This window comes from Dipodomys merriami, unplaced genomic scaffold (assembly GCF_024711535.1).
Source record: "Dipodomys merriami isolate MVZ:Mamm:240054 unplaced genomic scaffold, mDipMer1.0.p SCAF_5, whole genome shotgun sequence".
Taxonomy (NCBI): domain Eukaryota; kingdom Metazoa; phylum Chordata; class Mammalia; order Rodentia; family Heteromyidae; genus Dipodomys; species Dipodomys merriami.
In genome coordinates, this window is record NW_027206068.1 from 29,039,818 (window position 1) to 29,059,895 (window position 20,078).

The 20,078-nt window shown below is 38.6% G+C and overlaps 1 protein-coding gene across 1 annotated transcript; it reads left to right on the top strand.

Annotated features, from left to right (window-relative positions):
• Positions 1-434: 434 nt before the first annotated feature.
• On the top strand, positions 435-18,550 carry Psmc2 (proteasome 26S subunit, ATPase 2). The gene is made up of 12 exons (XM_069996313.1): positions 435-600; positions 5,658-5,695; positions 6,475-6,556; positions 8,737-8,836; positions 10,613-10,744; positions 11,308-11,380; positions 11,691-11,786; positions 12,976-13,140; positions 14,528-14,615; positions 17,474-17,676; positions 17,769-17,865; positions 17,948-18,550. The coding sequence occupies exons 1-12, from the start codon at positions 531-533 to the stop codon at positions 18,103-18,105; spliced, it is 1,302 nt and encodes a 433-aa protein (XP_069852414.1). The 5' UTR covers positions 435-530; the 3' UTR covers positions 18,106-18,550.
• Positions 18,551-20,078: the final 1,528 nt, after the last annotated feature.

The window sequence follows — 20,078 nt, forward strand, 5'->3', positions numbered from 1 at the left end:
GTCCTATAGACTTGAAGAAGCCCGATAATCTTCTTCCAGAGTGAATGCACTGACACGGTGATAAAGTCTGACTGAGTGAGGGCTTCTCTACACATGAGAACAGGGGTAAATAATTAGCATGGGGAGGAGGAAGGCAACTACCAACTAGGAATTAAATTACTACCAACTGTGGATCCATTATGACATCAAATAACCCTTCGGACCTGAGTTCAAGCCCCAGTACGGAAACACACAGAGTCATAGACTGAGCCAGAGTTGGTCTTGGAGCTCATTACTCAGGAATCTTAAAAAGAGAAGAAGAAGAAAAAAGAATCTCGAGCTGGCGAGGGATGTATTTCTTCCAACATTCCACAGTCTGTGCGTGCGCACATCCATCCCCTCCCGGATATCCTTCCGCCCGTCAGACGCGGTGTAGATGAGTTCCGGAGCCCGGCTCTACTTCCGGTGGGGAAGGTGAAAGGAAGACACCGCCGGAAGTGGTGAAGGTGCTGTGTAATAAGTAAGTCACCGAGGCTCTTGCATCTCCCAAAATGCCAGATTATCTGGGTGCCGACCAGCGGAAAACCAAGGAGGACGAAAAGGACGACAAGCCCATCCGAGGTTAGCGGACGTAGCTGAGCTCGCGGCCGCGGTGGGCGGGCGCGGGCGCGGGCGCGGGGCCCTGCTGCGGGCGCGGGCGGCTGCGTCCCTGGTTGACCATGGTGGCCGAGTCGCCTTCGCTCTCACCCCAAGCTTTGTAGTGAACGCCCGCGGTCGAACTTTGTGTTGGTTCTCCGCTCTCGGGCATTTGTGGGAGAAGCTACGCTCTTTGTTGGGCCTTCCAGAGTTCCCCTGACGGGAGCCGGTGGGTCACGCCTGTAACCCCAGCCTCGCAGGAGGCTGAGATCTGACTTCACAGGCTGGTAAATCCGTGAGACTCAGCTCCGAGGGGCACCCAGAGCCCGAAGCGCAGCTGCGGCTCACGAGGTAGAGCACTAGCCCGGAGCAAAAACGCTAGGGACAGCGCCCAGGCCCTGAGTTCAGGCCCTAGGACCCACACCAAAGTTTCCCCTTCCTGGAGGTGTTGGGTTTCGTGACTACGAGGTGCCAGAATCCTCAGACACAATTTTCCTGAAGGCATCAGCATGTATTTGACTAGATAATAATGTCTTCACAAGGTTCAAAATTCAAGAGTTAGAAGTCATGCTTGAAAAGCCGTGGCCCCAGCCTCAGCTTCCTGGCTATATACCATTTCGCCTGTCTTTCTAGACAACGTCTGTATCTTCCCAAGACAAGGCTGCGTCTGTGTTTTGTCTGCTTCTATATAAATGTAGCATGATGAAATACTTGAACATCATGCTTATTTATTATTTTTTTGGGGGGGGGGTGGTCCGGTCGTGGGGCCTGAATTCAGGGCCTGAACTCGGGGCCTGGGTGCTGTCCCTCAGCTCTTCAGCTCAAGGCTAGCGCTCTACCACTTGAGCCACAGCGCCACTTCCGGCTTTTTCTTTTTGCTTATTTGGTGCTGAGGAATCGAACCCAGGGCCTCATGCATGCAAGGCAAGCACTCTACCACTGAGCTACCTTCCCAGCCCTTATTTATTATTTTTAAGTAGTTGTACAAAGGGGTTTCAATTCAACAAACCAGTTTGAAAGTACGATGCATCTTGATCAGTGTTACTCCTTCCATCTTTCTCCTCCACGTCGTGCTTTTTAATTCTGAATCTTAGACCATTCAGTGTTTCTTTGTATGTGCATAGTGCCCCATTATATGGATGTACAATGAGATAATAATGGACATTTAGACTTTTCTAATCTGTTACAGTTGTATCTTGTTCATATAAATGATCACATACCTGTTACAAGGGGGATTTTAAAAGTAGAGCTATAATTTTGATAGTACCAATTTGCCCTCTACGGAGACTATGCCAGTTGACATGTTTTCATTCTGAGAATGAGATATACCCACCATCTTGGAAATTTTCTTTTCCCCAATAGCTGTTTTTGTAGTTTATCTTTGTGCCATTTTCTTCTTTTTTTTTTTCTTATAAGCTATTAAAAATGTTATGGTTTTTTTTTTTTTGTCGGTCGTGGGGCTTGAACTCGGCCTGGGCGCTGTCCCTCAGCTCTTCAGCTCAAAGCGAGCGCTCTACCACTTGAGCTACAGCGCCACTTCCGGTTTTCTGGTGGTTTTATTGGAGATAGGAGTCTCACGGTCTCTCCTGCCCGGGCTGGCTTTGAACCGCGATCCTCAGATCTCAGCCTCCTGAGTAGCTAGGATTACAGGCGTGAGCCACCAGCGCCCGGCCCTGTTATGGGTTTTGTGTGTGTGGTTTAACTCTTCCCTTTCTTAACATCTTCAACCTCTTCTAGCATACTTTCTTCATTATCCTGACTTCATTCCAATGAAAGAGTGTTTTCTTTCTTCCATTCTACATTTCTCTTTAACATTGTGTGTGTGTGTGTGTGTGTGTGTGTGTGAATTAGAATCTCACAGACTTTCTTGCCTTCTCTGGCTTGAACTACATTCCTCAGATCTCAGCTTTCTGAGTAGCTAGCGTTACAGGTTTGAGCCACTGGAGCCCAGCTTTCTATTTTTGGGGGCTTTTTTTTTTTTTTTTGGCTAGTCCTGGGGCTTGAACTCAGGGCTTACCTGGGCACTGTTCCTAAGCTTCTTTCACTCAAGGCTAGCACTCTACCACAGCGCCATTTCTGGCTCTTGCTGTTTATGTGATACTGAGGAATTGAACCCAGGGCTTCATGCATGTTAGGCAAGCACTTATACCACTAAGCCACATTCCCAGCCCATCTCTGTATTTTACGACACTGTTGCTCTACCTATTCCAGTACCTGCAGGTCACAGCTGAGTTACAGAAATTAAAATTTTTTTTCTGTTGATATCAATATCTGTGTTTTCTGGGTTGTTATTCTGTAAAAGGCTTAATAAATTTATTTCTCAGACACAGTTATAGCTACTATGCATGTAGAATTTTATGTATTTCTTCATCTGATTTTCTTTGATCTTTTCAGAAATATTGAAGATTAAGCTAGTTTTCATATGATGAAATTAATGCTCAGGGAGATTAAATGTTTTTCTTTTCCTCTGATACTACCTAGTAAATACATGACTATCTCCTTCCCCCTCCCCATTGCACAACTTGTTTAATTATTAAGCCTTTTCCTTGTTCTTCGGTGGCATCGTTTTGAGTCTTTATCAGTTGAGTTTCTTTGTCAGTTCTGGCGCTTCTCATCTTCACTCTGCCTTAGAAGATGATCATTATTAGAATTTTTGTTGAAGGAAGCTTTATTTCTAATATACCAAATCACACCATTACAACATACTCATAATACTATCTTCAAATTCTAAGCATCTTGTTTTTTTCTGCTTAAGGCTGCCAGTATTATCACACAGACCTTGTTGATTCAATTCCTTCAAGTTCAGGCTTTCAGATTTCAACTGGATTTCTCTTCTAATTCTGTTTTGTTACGGATTTTTTTTTTTTTTGCCTGTTGTGGGGGCTTGAACTCAGGGCCTAGGCTCTGCCCCTGAGCCTCTTTTTGCTCAAGGCTAGTGCTCTACCACTTGAGCTAAGGCACCACTTCTAATTCTGTTTTGTGAATCTCTGTTGACTTCACTTTTTGTGCCAGGAGATTGTTTGAAGCTTTTTACTTTTACTTTGTTTTTCTCATGTCCTTAGTTTAGTCCTCATCCTCCTGGTTGATGACAGAGGATGCAGTAACAAGTTGTAACAACAGTATATAATATTACCTGTTCTAGCAACATTGTTACTCAGTGCTCAATGTATTTATTAGGGACTGCCTGGTATGTACCAAAATTCTAGACTCCTAGAAGAAAAGTAGCTATTTTGCAAAAACCACATTGTACAAGACAGGGAACTGCTTTTTATTCATTGAAGGAATGGTAGGAGCCTTCCCTGAATCCATGTTTTCAGACACCAGCCAAAGTCCAGCCTTTCAAGTCCAGGTCTTTCAAGGGTTAGTAGTCTCAGGCATGTTAAGTTAATTCTTCCGAACTGGTAGTAATACGGAGTTCAGAAAGTTGAGATGGAATTGGCTATCTTCCTCTGTGAACACATTTCTCTTGTGACTTCTGTAAAAGATGCTACTTTCCATGGAGGTTCTTTGGCACAGAGCCTGGGCATCATGTTTCATTCTTTTCTTCTGTGGCTCCTTACAGTCAATTGCCATGTGCTGCAGATTATTCCTTGAAGAACTTTTTCTTTTTTTTTTTTTTTCCAGTAAGGTTTTTATGAAGAACTTTTTCTTAACCCTTACTTTTTCTTCCTAAAGCACTCTTCCTTTAATGTCAAGATGTGGTATGACTCTTATTAACTGATTCTTTTACTCATTGAATGGAATGGTTGATTCTAAGTGGGAGAAAATACATGCTAATATGTATATATGTATACATACACAAATCTCAAACATAGATCCTAATTGTAGATTCCAGAAATAACTCATCCTAGTTAGATAGATTTTTTTTTTTTGTTTGTTTTTGGGGATCCGGTCGTGGGGCCTGAACTCTGAGCCTGGGCGCTGTCCCTCAGCTCTCCAGCTCAAGGGTAGCACTCTACCACTTGAGTCACAGTGCCACTTCCGGCCTTTTTCTTTTTGCTTATGTGGTGCTGAGGAATCGAACCCAGGGCCTCATGCATACAAGGCAAGCGCTCTACCACTGAGCCACCTTCCCAGCCCCAGGTTTTTTTTTTTTTAAATGAATGAATGAATGAAACAGTTTAGAAGTGCTGAATGACTGACAAATTCTGGAGTTGGTATTCAAGCCTTTCTAACTGGTGGCTGAGCTTCATGGACTATGCTACATTGCTTCCAACATATCCTTCTTCTAGTCATCTTTGTGTAAAAGGTGAAACAGAGCACTCTGGGTGTTCACAGATGACTACACAAGTGCATGGTTTGGAGATTACAATTAACTTTCAGTGATGAGGCAGATTCACAAGAATTGACTAAAAGTCACTTGAAATACAAGATAACAATTGTTCACGTTTAGGTGATTATTAAGGCAACTTTACACATTTATGCTAAATTTTTTTGGGATAAAAGTAAGTACATTCTGGGTTTTTGTTTGTTTGTTTTGTTTTGTTTTGTCAGTCCTGGGGCTTGAACTCAGGGCCTGCCTGGGCACTGTCCCTGAGCTGATTTTTTGCTCAAGGCTACTACTCTACCACTGAGCCACATTCCCACCCCTCCATTCTGGTTTTTATTTTTAACCCATCAGTTTTACTTAGTTATATTTTTGGGGTAGTATCCTGTGTTTATAAGTGGTGTTCTGTGTTACCATTTTTAGTGACTGCATTGTATTTAATTGTCTGAATGTAATACAGTGGATTTGGCCATGATCCCTAATAGATGTGTTTTGTATATGCACTATATAAAGTATATAAAGTATGTGGTTATCTGCCCGATGTAAATCTTCCTTTTGCTAATTAGGTAAAAGCTCCTTAAATCTATGCATCCTTGATTATTTATGTTTATAAATATTAGGTTTATAAGCACTGCTTATCATATAGTAATCATATAAACATGATTATATGATTATCTTATTGAATATTTGGAACTCAAAACAATTTGAATTGAACAGAAAAGTTATCAGCTCCTATTGTTGAATCTCATGTCTTACCTCTTCTTTTTTTTTAAAGCACTGGATGAGGGAGATATCGCCTTGTTGAAAACTTACGTAAGTCCTTTAAATGCCTATAAAATGTAGATATAGTTTTATACATTTGTACTGTTTCTAATGTAAGTCTGGTACTATATGGAAAACATTTGAAATAATCACACAGATGTTGACTTCACAATATATGTTACTGAGTTAGCTCTGAATTGGGAAGTTTAAATGCATGAAAATGGTGTATTTTCATTTGGTACCTTGTTTACTCGTGTATTAGGGGGAAATTTTGGGTTTAAGAAGTTTTAGAATGATACACTCCTTGTTTTTACTTCACAAGCTTTGTGACAATAAAAAATTGTAAAGATTGTAACTAATTTTTTTTTATCATTTAATTAAACCCATTAAGCTAAGTGACTATAATACTAGCTACTTAGGAGGCTAAGCTCTGAGTATTGCAATTCAAAGCCAGCTCAGGCAGCAAAGTCAGTGAGACTCATCTCCAAGGAAAAACTAAGAAAAAGCCAGAAGTGGCTGTGGCTCAAGTCATAGAGCTCTAGCCTTGAGCAAAAAAGCTCAGGGTCAATGCCAAAGGCCTGAGTTCAAGCTCCATGACCACCAATAAAAATAAACAAAACAAAATTTGTTAAGATTGTAACTTAAAAATCTTTTTAGGGGCTGGGAAGGTGGCTCAGTGGTAGAGCACTTGCCTTGCATGCATGAGACCCTGGGTTCGATTCCCCAGCACCACATAAGCAAAAATTAAAAAAAAGTTAAAAAAAATCTTTTTAATCTTGTTTAGTTGTTGGTTTGTTGATGTTCTAACTAAATTGATCTTCATCACTCAGGGGCAGAGCACATACTCTAGGCAGATAAAGCAAGTTGAGGATGATATCCAACAACTCCTTAAGAAAATTAATGAGCTCACTGGTATGTACTTCTTTCCTGTTTCCTCTCTTTAAAGAATATGCTAATTAAAAGCTTGAAAACAATTTTTTTTTGTTATTTATTTATTTATAGTGATGGAAATAAGGTTTGAAGTTAGGGCTTAGGCACTGTCCCATAGCTTTTTCTTTCAAGTTTTTTTTTATTATAAAGATACTGTACAGAGGAATTACAGTTACATGAGTAAGGCAGTGGACATTTCTTGTCCAGCATTGTTACCCCTTCCCTTGTTGTTCTCCCACTATCCCTTCCCTTCCTTCCTTTACCCTACCCCCTCCCTCGGCCTGAAGTTGTAAAGTTAATTTCCAATATGCTATCTGTGGGTATCATTGTTGTAATGGGTCTTCCTCTGTTCTTGTTTCAGCTATTATACTTCCTCATGAATATTTTTTTTTTGGTTCTGGTCATGGGGCCTGAGCTCTGGGCCTGGGTGCTGCCCCTCAGCTCTTCAGCTCAAGGCTAGCACTCTACCACTTGAGCCATGGCGCCACTTCCGGCTTTTTCCTTTTTGCTTATGTGGTGCTGAGGAATCGAACCAGGGCCTCAGGCATTCAAGGCAATCGCTCTACCACTGAGCCACCTTCCCAGCCCGATAAGTGGGCCTCATGAATATTTAAATAAACATCACCTTTTGTGTCCGTTGAGATCATTTTAACAAATGTTTTTTTTTTTTTTGTCAGTCCTGAGAATCTTTTTTTTTAGTTAGTCCTGAGAACTGAACTCAGGTCCTGGGCACTGTCCCTGAGTATCTTTTGCTCAAGGTTATTACTCTATCACTTGAGCCACAGCACAACTTTCAGCATTTTCTGTTTATATAGTACTGAGGAATCTAAACACAGGGCTTTATGCATGCTAGGCAAACAGTCTACCACTAAGCCACATTCCCAGCTTCTAACAAATCTTTTTCATTGATTTTTTAAATTTTAATTTATTTTTTTTATTGTGAAAATACCGAATAGAGGGATTACAATTACATGGGCAAGATAATGAGTTATTATCAAGCATTGTTGCCTCCTCCTTTGTTTCCCCTTCCCATCCCTTCCCATCACCCCCCCAAAAAAAAAAAAAAAAAAACGTTGTAAAGTTCGTTTTTCGACATAACAACTTGTTCATCTCATTGTTGCAATGGGTTCACCTGTCTCCCTATTTAAACGATTTGTTTTTTCCCTTCCCTCCACAAATTATACCATCAAATGGGTTTAGTGCTAATGGAATTGAGAAACATTCTCTAAACAAGCAATGTTTCTATTAGTCAAAGACTAGTTCAGTCAACTCCAATAAGCCACAATCTTTTTTTTTTTTTGTCTGTCACGGGTCTGAACTCTGGGCCTAGGCGCTGTCCCTCAGCTCTTCAGCTCAAGGCTAGCGCTTGACCACTTGAGCTACAGCACCACTTCCGGCTTTTTCTGCTTATGTGGTGCCGAGGAATTGAACCCAGGGCTTCATGCATGCAAGGCAAGCACTCTACCACTGAGCTACCTTCCCAGCCTTACAATCTTTTTTTTTTTTTTAAATAAAGATATGATGATGTGATTTCACAGAGAAGTATTGCTAAACTGAGTGGGCCATTATTGCTTGATACAAAGAAATGTTCATTTTGGGAACTAGAATGGAGAAGTTTCTGACCTACATGAAAACTATCAAATATGGCATTGATTGTGTGTGCCAGTCCTGCTGTTTGACCTCAAGGCCAGAGCACTGTCCCTGACCTTTTTTCTCAAGGCTAGCACTCTACCACTTTCAGCTTTTTTTGGTGGTTAATTGGAGATAAAAGTCTTATAGACTTTACTCTTTGGACTGGCTTTGACCTGAGCCTTCTCAGTAGCTAAGATTCAGCCCCTGAGCCACCAACTCCTGCAGTATTAATTTATTTTTAATTTTTCTGTTTGATAATTACTTTAGGGTCAGTAGTTTTCACCTAGATTGAGGTTACCTTACCCTCTCAACCCCTAATTGGCAAAGTTTGGAAGGATCTTCTCATGACTGGATTGAACATGGAATTAGTGACATCTAGTGGCTGGAGGCCAGAGGCTGCTAAACTTCCTACAAATGCACAGGGTCCTCCCTACAAGTTACTCCGTCCAAAGGGTCAATGGTGCTGGAGAGAATGCTTGTTTTAGGAAAAACACTGCATTTCAGTGAACTTAGTGATTTTTCTCTTGTAGGTATTAAGGAGTCTGACACTGGCCTGGCACCACCAGCACTCTGGGATTTGGCTGCTGATAAACAAACTCTACAGAGTGAACAACCTTTGCAGGTTGCAAGGTATGCAGCACAGTGCTCTGGAAATTTGTTTTTACTTCAAATTCCACATAAATAGAGACCTCTATATGAATGTCTACATTTAAAAATTTATGTTTTAATCAAGATACACATAATCATGTAGATGGTTCATAGGATAAGAAAGATACAGAGCTAAGTATGAATACCTCTCTTCTTACCCTTATTCTCCCATGACCTCTTCCTCAAACATAACTACAGAAAATGGTTGGTCCTGCAGTCCTCTTTCTGCATATCTTCAAGTACATGTCTACATACAAATAAGCAGACCTTGAAGTTATTTTTCAGATGTAATTTGTTGTATCTCTGATTTATTTTCTCTCTTTTAAAAAAATATATAATCCATAGATTGAAGGTGATTGCAGTCTATCATACACAAAGCTGTAGTAAACATTCATGTTAAATGTTTCTCTGTGTATACACTTCTGTATAGTAGCTTACTAAAGTGATTATGAAATAAAAATATAATTTTGAAATCTGTGAAAACAAGCAGTTTCTATATTGTAGCATGTATCAAAGCTTCATTTATTTTTATGGCCAAATAATTCAGTCTCATCTTTTTCTTAATTGATATTCTGCATTTGGTATAACATTGTTCCTATACTTTGTATTAATTGTATAGACACACCTTTTTTTAGTTCTTTGATACTGATGTTAAATTTTTGTTAAGACTAACAGCAGAACTTCCCCAGGGCAAGTTCCAGTTGGCTGTCTTATGGCTTATGTGTTATTTCACATTTGTTCTTTTTTTTCTTGGCATTACTGGTATTTCAACACAGGGCTTCACACTTGATAGGCACTGTACTGCTTCTGCTTGAGTTATCCCTCCTGTTTCTTTAGATATATGACAATTCTTCAAAAACTGAAACTAGTATTTTATTTCTTTTAAATTAATTAATTAGCTAATTAATTATTTTTACTTTTTGGTTCTGGTGCTGAGGCTTGAACTCGGGGTCTCATTCAAGGTTGGCACTCTACCACTTGAATCACACCCAGCTTCACATCCAGGTTTTGCTAGTTGATTGGAGATAAGAGTCTCATATACTTTTCTTCTTGGCTAGCTTCAAACCACAGTCCTCAGATAGCAGCCTCCTAAGTAACTAGGATTATAGGCATGAGCCACCAGCATTCAGCTGAAACTGGTGTGATATTAACTGAAGAACAGATTTTTTCCTAATGTTTGTTATTGTCAGTGATATTTTTCAATTTTTTGTTCAGGTTCTTGTTGGCTCTACTTGTATTAAGTAATTTGACTAGTTAATTTCAACAGTTTCCCTTCTGGTAAAGCAGTTCATACAGAATAATCTTGGAGTCAGGTCACATAAACACAAGCTGTGACAAGGGAGCGTCTCTGCATTTGTTGATAAGGTTATGTACCACTTCTATGTTCTGTTTTTGATCTTCAGTACATAGATCTATAATATACATGGTATTACAAATTTACCTTTGCCAAGTCATGCAGAATGTAAGTCAAAAGTAGTAATAATAAAAGTGAACCTAAAGTATAAACTCAAAAAAAAAGCACATTTATTACTGAATTTGATGATAAAAACAACTTGGTTGTCATCTTACAGGGAAAATTTTAAAAAAGATAACAATCTGTGATAGCAAAGGAATGTACTAGAAAAATGACCCAGTTTCTACAGTTCTAGATTATACTGGCTCAGTAGTATACGACCTTCCCTGGGGAGAGTCTGGTTACTTGAATTTGTTATTGGTGGTTTAGATTCCTTACTCTAATCAAGCTTTTTGCTATGGTAGGTGTACAAAGATAATCAATGCTGATTCGGAGGACCCAAAATACATTATCAATGTGAAGCAGTTTGCCAAGTTTGTGGTGGACCTCAGTGATCAGGTGGCACCTACTGACATTGAAGAAGGGATGAGAGTTGGGTAAGATTTCTGTTTGTAGTGTGCTTCTTTCATTAAAGATAAAATGAGACATTCATATCCTTGATTTCATTATGAATCCATTAATGGACTGCCAGAGAATACTAATGTGCAATGGAGTAATGTAATGCAATTACACTCTCTACTGGCTTCTCCTTCTCATCCTCACTACTACTGCTTATGAATGGCTTCAAATGCCATAATTAAGTAAGGGCAGAGTTTTAGAGATGAGTTTACCAGTCCATTTAAGATGGTACAGATAGAGGAAACACTTGCTTTGAGGACATTTATGATGATTAAGGATTACATGATTTAATGGACATAATCATTCAGTAATTTAAAAAAAATCATCCTTTTCGCTTTTTGTCGGATTCATTGCTGTCCTATGAATCATTTGCCATTTTAGGGTGGCTTTGATGTCCTGAGTTTTCACACTGTTTCTCTTTATATAACTTGTTGAGATCTGTCTTTGTTGCTTGTTTAAAATAAGGTTTTGAGGGTAAACAACTAAATATAAAAACCTTGAGAAAATGTAAAGAACATCATTGTATTTTTTACTTCCTTAGTGTGGACAGAAATAAGTATCAAATTCATATTCCACTGCCTCCTAAGATTGACCCAACAGTGACCATGATGCAGGTAAGACTTAAGTGGGCGAACAGTTGTCATGATTTGTAATATAATTATTTCTATGCCCAAAAAAGTTAATAAAAATTTTAACTCAAACTGTTAGTACAAACTGTTAGTACATGGGTATGTGCTAAAGAGTTACCAAAATTAAAAAAAAGTTCCTCAAATACAAGAGTCATTAGTTAGTAGTATTTTGTTGAGCTTCCTTCTAGAACATAGGGTGGTGTATGTAAGTTGATTATTATTAAAATTCTTGTTATGGTCTGAATTTTCTTAATGAGTCAGAAGCCTATTACTTCTGTAATTTTATCCCTCTCAGGTGGAGGAAAAACCTGATGTCACATACAGTGATGTTGGTGGCTGTAAGGAGCAGATTGAGAAATTGCGTGAGGTAGTTGAAACCCCACTGCTTCATGTAAGTGTTGAATTTAAATTTCTTTGTGTAAACACATAATAGTTCATTGTGTATTAATCACTACAATTAATTATATATTAGTTTTTGGATTTAATAGTTTCCTTAATGAAAATTTTTTGAGAGATAGAGGTATGGAAAGGTGGAAAGTTTCAGAAGAGAAAAACAAAAACGAATTGAGTAGTTGAGTGTATTTTTACAAAGAAAAGATTTGATTACATTATCAAAGGAAATTGAGAGAACCTCTAGCAATATGTTAGATATGTTACAGGTATAGATGAAGGTAGGTATTCTACCACTAGAGCCATAGCGCCATTTCTGGTTTTCTGGTGGTTAATTTGAGATAAGAGTCTCACGGACTTTCCTGCCTGGGCTGGCTTTGAACTGTGATCTTTGTTTTGTTTTGTTTTTTTGATAGCATACTTATTTATTTGTTATTTAAATTTTTTTTAATTTTTTTATTGTGAAAATACTGTACAGAGGGGTTACAATTACATGGGCAAGATAATGAGTACATTTCTTATCAAACATTGTAGCCTCCTCCTTTGTTTTCCCATCCCTTCCCTTCCCTGAACTGTGATCTTTGGATCTAAGCCACCTGAGTAGCTAGGATTGTAGGCGTGAGCCACTGGCACCTGGTAAAACTAATTTTTTAAAATATAATTTTATTATTATTATTAAGGTGTTGTACATATCAGGTAATAAGTCCAGTGTCACCCCTTCCTTTGCTTTCAAAAATGAGGAAAGTATTTTGTTAAGACTTGATAGTAGGGCTGGGAAGGTGGCTCAGTGGTAGAGCGCTTGCCTTGCATGCATGAGGCCCTGGGTTCGATTCTTCAGCACCACATAAGCAAAAAGAAAAAAGCCGGAAGTGGTGCTGTGGCTCAAGTGGTAGAGCGCTAGCCTTGAGCTGAAGAGCTGAGGGACAACGCCCAGGCCCAGAGTTCAGGCCCCATGACCGGACCCAAAAAAAAAAAAAGAAGACTTGATAGTAAAAGATAGCCTTAGATGTTGATATGAATAGAGTTTAGTTTTTGTGATCTGGTTATTTCTTTTCTGTTTAGCTTTTATATCTTAGAATAAGGTGACTTTCTTGTTTAGGTCATGCTTATAAATTTAGGCCTAAAGTTTTTTGATGTCTTATTTTTATGATATAGAAATGGTAAGTGTAAATATTGTGTCTTTATCACAGCCAGAGAGGTTTGTTAACCTTGGTATTGAGCCTCCGAAGGGTGTGCTGCTGTTCGGCCCCCCAGGCACAGGCAAGACACTGTGTGCTAGGGCAGTGGCTAATAGGACTGATGCTTGCTTCATTCGAGTGATTGGATCCGAACTTGTACAGAAATACGTTGGTGAGGTAAAGTACATTTACCAAAATAAAAGAATGTGTAGCTCTGTAGAAGGTTTATAAGGTATAAATAAAATTTAAATGTTCATTTCGTATTGAGGAAGTAAGTCTTGAAATATGTGGAGTGAAATTAGTTTAGAAGCCAGGAACTCAGCACCCTCTGCCAGTGTTCATTTGGAAATAAGGATGAGACTTCATATTTGGTTTGTGAAGTTAGACCACAGAAATACCTCATAGTGAAATCTCATTTTGGGGACAGTTTTTTTTATGGTTTGCTGAGAAATACAGAACAGGTTATCTGTATGAATGTTGATGGTTATCTTTTAGGGAGTAAGTCTAGGGCTGTATATTGTATCTGAAATCTTAATGCTTAGCATACTTAAATAAACATTAGAAAGGGAGCTGCATGAGTTGGTTAGATGAACTTTGATTTTCTCATAAAAACTTAGAAATCAGATTTAATGATGAACAATTCCACATGACAGATCAGATGCTGTTATTCAAGTTTTTCTGACTAGAATGATGCTATTGTTTGTCTAACTTAAGAATTCTTCAGGTCTTTAAGTCAGTGCCCCTTAATAGATAATTATGGAAAGATTTAATACTGAGGTTAAGACCAATTTAATGGTATAGGTAGCAAACCATCAGTCTTTTAAATTAACATATATTAATTGTACAAAGGAGTTTCACTGTGATATTTTCATGTATATATTATATACATTCTTTTGTGCCAGTACTGAGACTTAAGCTTGGCGCCTGGGTGCTGTCTCTTAAGCTTTTTTGCTCAAGATTGGTGCTTACCACTTGAGCCCCAGCTCCACTTCTGATCCTTTTTTTTTTTTTTTTTTTGTCTGTCATGGGACTTGAACTCTGGGCCTGGGCGCTGTCCCTCAGCAATTTAGCTCAAGGCTAGTGCTCTACCACTTGAGCCACAGCGCCACTTCTGGTTTTCTGGTGGTTTATTGAAGATAAAAGTCTTACAGACTTTCCTGCCCGAACTGGCTTTGAACCTGGACCCTCAGATCTCAGCCTCCTGAGTAGCTAAGATTACAGGTGTGAGCCACCAACGCCAGGCTTCTGATCCTTTTTTGGTGGCTTATTGGAGATAAGAGTCTCAGGGAAACTCTTTCCTGCCCAGACTGGCATAATCATAATCCTCAGATCTCCTTTTCCATAGTAGCTAAGATTATATGCATGAGCCACTGGCACTCAGCTACAATATATTTCAATCAAATTTACAACTTTTTAAACTTTTTATTTCTCTTTTTCCCCTAGTATTAAAAATTTTAGATAATAATGCTTGAGCATCCTGTAGGATTAAATAATAAAAAATGAAAAATACTGTTTATTGTAATTTATAACAAACTGTGACTAATACATCAATTTTTCTCATTAGGGGGCTCGAATGGTTCGTGAGCTCTTTGAAATGGCCAGAACAAAAAAAGCCTGTCTTATCTTCTTTGATGAAATTGATGCCATTGGAGGTATGAATGATATTTTAATGAATTAGTTCAGGATTAGGTTTCATGAAAGCTGTGAGGTGATGTGTTAGACTTTTAATATGCTTGTTTTTTTTTTTTTTTTTTTTTTTGGCTGATTCTAGGTCTTAAACTCAGGGCCTCAAGCTCTCGCTTAGCCTCGATTTCATTCAAGGCTGGCACGCTGCTACTAATCCATTCCTCCACTTCCTAATATGTTAATCTTATACACAATTTTACTTCCAATTCTTACCAGCTTTGCCATATTAAAAGCCACAGATTTCATAAACAGCAGGGCTAAACTAGAAAGGAAAAAGAATTACTATACAGAATTGCTATTTCAAAGCCTTTGTGTACCAATTTCATTCCAGCAACACTTTTCCATACTTTTAACAGTCTGATAAATGCATTGTACTCGTAAACAGACATGTTGGATTCAAACGCCTTTGTAAAAATACATAAAGATAATTAAAAAATAGTGATATATCAGATATTTTATTTTTTCTTAAAATTTGCTGACTAGAATGATGGGCTTATTTTATTTAACAATACTAATTTAAGAACTCTTCAGGGGGCTGGGAAGGTGGCTCAGTGGTAGAGTGATTGCCTTGCAAACCTGAGGCCCTGGGTTTGATTTCTTAGTACCACATAAGCAAAAAGAAAAAAGCCGGAAGTGGCACTGTGGCTCAAGTGGTAGAGTGCTAGCCTTGAGCTGAAGACCTGTGGGACAGCGCCCAGGCCCAGAGTTCAGGCCCCACAACCAGACCAAAAAAAAAACCAAAAAACAAAAAAACTCTTCAGGTCTTAAAATTAGTGCTATTTAGTAGAAATAATTGGAAAATATTTAATATTGAGACTAATAAAATCAACTAGAGATAAAGGTAGTGAATCTGAGTTTTTTTTAATTAGCATATATTGTACAAACAAGTTTCATTGTGGTATTTTTTTTTTTTTTTTTTTTTTTGTCGGTCGTGGGGCTTGAACTCTGGGCCTGGGCGCTGTCCTTCAGCTCTTCAGCTCAAGGCGAGCGCTCTACCACTTGAGCTATAGCACCACTTCCGGTTTTCTGGTGGTTTATTGGAGATAGGAGTCTCACGGTCTCTCCTGCCCGGGCTGGCTTTGAACCGCGATCCTCAGATCTCAGCCTCCTGAGTAGCTAGGATTACAGGCGTGAGCCACCAGCGCCCGGCTCATTGTGGTATTTTTATACATGCTTATAATACACTTGATAAATTCAATCCTTTGTTTCCCTTTCCTCCAAAGCTTTAGCTTTTTTCTTTTTTTTGTAAAGATTAAAGTCTTAAAAATAATGTTTTTGTTACAGAGTAGTGATCCTTAGTATCTAGTATCTGTGGAAGTGTTGTATCTCCAGTTAGAAATTGCAGAAATGACTTGAACACGTAGTAGACCCTTGGCACGCCTTGGGTAACATGGCTAGGTATCTGGAGTCTTGATTTTAGACTATTTGGGCATTGTTTAGTACTGTTATTTTCAGAGACCATCTTTGGTCACAGTATGACTTAGTGTTGTGACTCTGAAGTAATTATTGTGGTTCACAAAGTGATGTATAAGGTAGCTTTTTAGAGTATAAGAAGGTAATATTGTAACTTCCTTTCTTTGTGTGTGCTAGTTGTGGAGTTTGAACTCAGGGCATGGATGCTGTCCTTAAGCAATTTTTTTGCTCAAGGCTAGTAGTGCTCTGCCACTTGAGCCACAGCTCTACTTCTGGCTTTTTGGTGGTTAATTAGAGATAAGAATCTCATGGATTTTTCTGCTCATACTAGCTTTGAACTGATGATTGCAATCCTCAGATCTCAGCTATCTAGGTAACTTGGATTACAGAGATAGGAGGCACTGGCACTCAGAAATGCATCTTTATTAATGTTACTCTTCTAGCATTTTCACATATTTATTCATTTTAATCTTTCTCTTTTTAATCAAAAGTTCTAGAACTTTTGATCTTCCTCAGTCTTCTAAATGCTGTGATTACAGCCACTATTTTTGTATGTTTATAGTATACATAATCATTAATGAAACAGTAAGAATTTACATACTTAGTGTATTTATATATATATATATATATATATACACATATATATACACATATGTGTATATACATCCATCCAGCCATCATATACATACATATGTACATACATACCATTTGGTTTGAATGAAAGAGACTGACATGAGCCTTTAGTAAATTCAAGGCAACTAGATAATAAGCTGCTGTGATTCTACTTTCTTGTGGATTTAGCCATATTAAAAAAAATTGTTTTTTTTTGGTTGGTCATGGGACTTGAACTCTGGGCCTGGGCGCTGTCCTTCAGCTCAAGGCTCAAGGCTAGTGCTCTACCACTTGAGCTACAGCGCCACTTCCAGTTTTCTCGCGGTTTATTGGAGATAAGAGTTTCACGGACTTTCCTGCCCAGGCTGACTTTGAACCGCAATCCTCAGATCTCAGCCTCCTGAGTAGCTAGGATTATAGACGTCAGCCACTGGTGCCTGGCTTCATATTCAATTTTTTTAAAAGAACTTTAAGATAGTATGTCATTTTCCTACATATGCTCTAGCATCATTACAGTGCTAATGTGTGTGTGACTATGTTGCCTTGCCCAGGTGTATATTATATTAAATAGTAGGAGTGCTAAGTGATTTGAAAAGTAAATTTATACTTTAAAGGCGTCTATGTTAAATAAATCTATAGGGAATTCTTCTTAAAGCAAAGATTCCTTCTCTAGTTTTATGTAGAATAGGGTATTACAGGATTTGCTTCGAAGTAGGATGTGCACTTTGCCAGAGTCCCCCTTTCCAGCCAGGAGCAGCACTAGTGAGAGTGCACATGCACATCTTTTTTGTATTCTTAGGGGCTCGATTTGATGATGGTGCTGGAGGAGACAATGAAGTACAGAGGACAATGTTGGAGCTGATCAATCAGCTGGATGGTTTTGATCCTCGAGGCAACATTAAAGTCCTGATGGCCACTAACAGACCTGATACTTTGGATCCAGCACTGATGAGGCCAGGGAGACTGGATAGAAAGATTGAATTTAGCCTACCTGATTTAGAGGTGAAAAAGAATTTCATTTTAGAAAAAGAATGAAGTATTTTTTTTCCTCTGATTTGTTTTATTTTAATACTTGTTGATTCCTATATTTTTAGGGTCGGACTCACATCTTTAAGATTCATGCTCGTTCAATGAGTGTTGAGAGAGATATCAGATTTGAATTGTTAGCACGACTGTGTCCAAATAGCACTGGTAAGTGAAGAGGTACTGCTTATTTTGCTGGTCTCTCTATTTGGGTTGCTTTACCTAAGGCTATTTGGTATCTGTTTGATAGGAGCTGAGATTAGAAGTGTCTGCACAGAAGCTGGTATGTTTGCAATCCGAGCACGGAGAAAAATTGCAACGGAGAAGGATTTCTTGGAAGCTGTAAATAAGGTCATTAAGTCGTATGCGAAATTCAGTGCCACTCCACGCTACATGACATACAATTAAGTGCCATAGGCTTGCAAATGAAAACACTTCCTTTAGTTGAAATCCTGTTTGTATAAATTTGATATTAACCACCTTGCAACAAAATAAATAATTTCAAAATGGTATGCTTTCTTTCAGATCTCTTTTCTCTGTACTATAAGAGGTGGTATTTAATAGATTAGGCAGAAAAAATTTGTTATAATGTATGTTGAGTGGCTTTTACTCTACTCCTATTTCAAGGTTTAGTCAATTCCTATTTAAAGGTTTTATATAGTAAGTGCTTGCTTGGACTGTATATTTTAGGTCTGTGCTCGCCTGGTGAGCATCTGTATCTCATTTTATCCTCTCATCTGCCTAGGGAAGAAGATCAAATAATTCTTGACTTAATTGTATACAAAAACTTCGCTTCCTAATTTACTGTAGTTCCCCTTGTCATGCTGAATAATAAACCTTTTTTAAAAAACATTTTTTTATTGTAAAGATACTGTATAGAGGGGTTACAGTTACATGAGTAAGGTAATGAGTTTATTTCCTATTGAGCATTGTTACACCTCCTTTGTTTTTCCCCTACTATCCCTTCCCTCCTCACCTCCCCAACTTCTCCCTCCCCCTCCCAAGTTGTAAAGTTCATTTTTATCATAGTGTCTTGGACATCTCATTGTTACAATGGGTCAAGCTGTATCCTTGTTTCAGCGTTTTGTTATTTCCCTTCCCCTCCCTAAATTAGAAAAATGCATATACAAGGTACAGGGCAACAACATCAAATACAATGAAAATGGGTTATACCTTGGGGAAAGAACATACAAAAGAAACCAAAAAATCCATAGTACATTAAAAACAACAGCGACAAAAAAACCTCGTGTCCCTATCTTGGGATTCATTTTGCATAGCATCATCTTATATAGTCATATGGACATAGCTTTTGGCCTTTTCTGCTTGTCAGGTAAGAGTATCCTAGACGTATTCTAGTTATTGCACATAAGGGAAACCATGTAACCTATGTTTCTTTGGGTCTGGCTTACTTCACTTAATATTTTTTTCTAAGTCTTTCCATTTCCTAACAAATGGGGCAATGTCATTTTTTCTGATAGAGGCATAGAGTTCCATTTTCTTGATCCATTCACTACTGAGGGGCATCTGGGTTGGTTCTATATCTTAGCTATGGTGAATATTGCTGCAATAAACATAGTTGTGCTGGTAGCTTTAGTATGGCCTTGCTTGTGATCATTTGGGTAAATGCCCAGAAGTGGGATTGCTGGGTCATAGGGGACTATGTATAGTCTCTTGAGGAACCTCCATACTGCTTTCTAAAGTGGTTGAACAAGTTCACACTCCCACCAACTGCAGTAGGGTTCCCTTTGGCCACATCCCCTCCAGCTTCTCTTATTAGAGTTCTTGATTATAGCCATTCTAACTGTGGTGAGATGGAATCTCAGTGTTTTGATTTGCATTTCTTTTATGGCTAGATAAGTTATTTCTATATGTGTTTATTGGCTATTCTTATTTCCTCTTCAAAGTCTCTTTAAGTCTTTAATGGGTCTGTTTTTGAGGATTTGTTGGGGGATTTAATTTTTTGAGTTCTAAGTATATTTTAGATATGAGGCCCTTGTTTGTTGTATGGCTAGTGAAGATCTCAATCTGTGGGCTTTCTATTGATCTTGCAATGTCCTTTGCGGTGCAGACTCTGCAGTTTCATGTAATCCCATTTGTCCAGCCTTTCTTTGATTTGTTGTGTTTCTGGGTCTTTATTAAGAAAATTTCAGCCTGTGCCAAGGAGCCCTAAAGTTTCTCCTATTCCTTCCTGTAATGTTTTCAGGGTATCTGCTTTTACTTCGAGGTATAATAAGCCTTTTTAAAGTAAAAAACTTAGGACCTTCAAAGAGCGAGACAATCCATCGAGGCACAGTGGAAGGTGAACAAAAGTTTATTTACACTATTAACACCAGAAAGGGGTCCTGAGACTACCATGTCCTGGGCCAGATACCCAGAACCAA

Coding starts and splice junctions, on each gene's coding strand:
- Psmc2 (XM_069996313.1), top strand. CDS start 531: ATGCCAGATTATCTGGGTGCCGACCAGCGGAAAACCAAGGAGGACGAA. Junction 601..5,657: donor GGACGACAAGCCCATCCGAG/GTTAGCGGACGT, acceptor TTTTTTTTAAAG/CACTGGATGAGGGAGATATC. Junction 17,677..17,768: donor TTAGCCTACCTGATTTAGAG/GTGAAAAAGAAT, acceptor CTATATTTTTAG/GGTCGGACTCACATCTTTAA.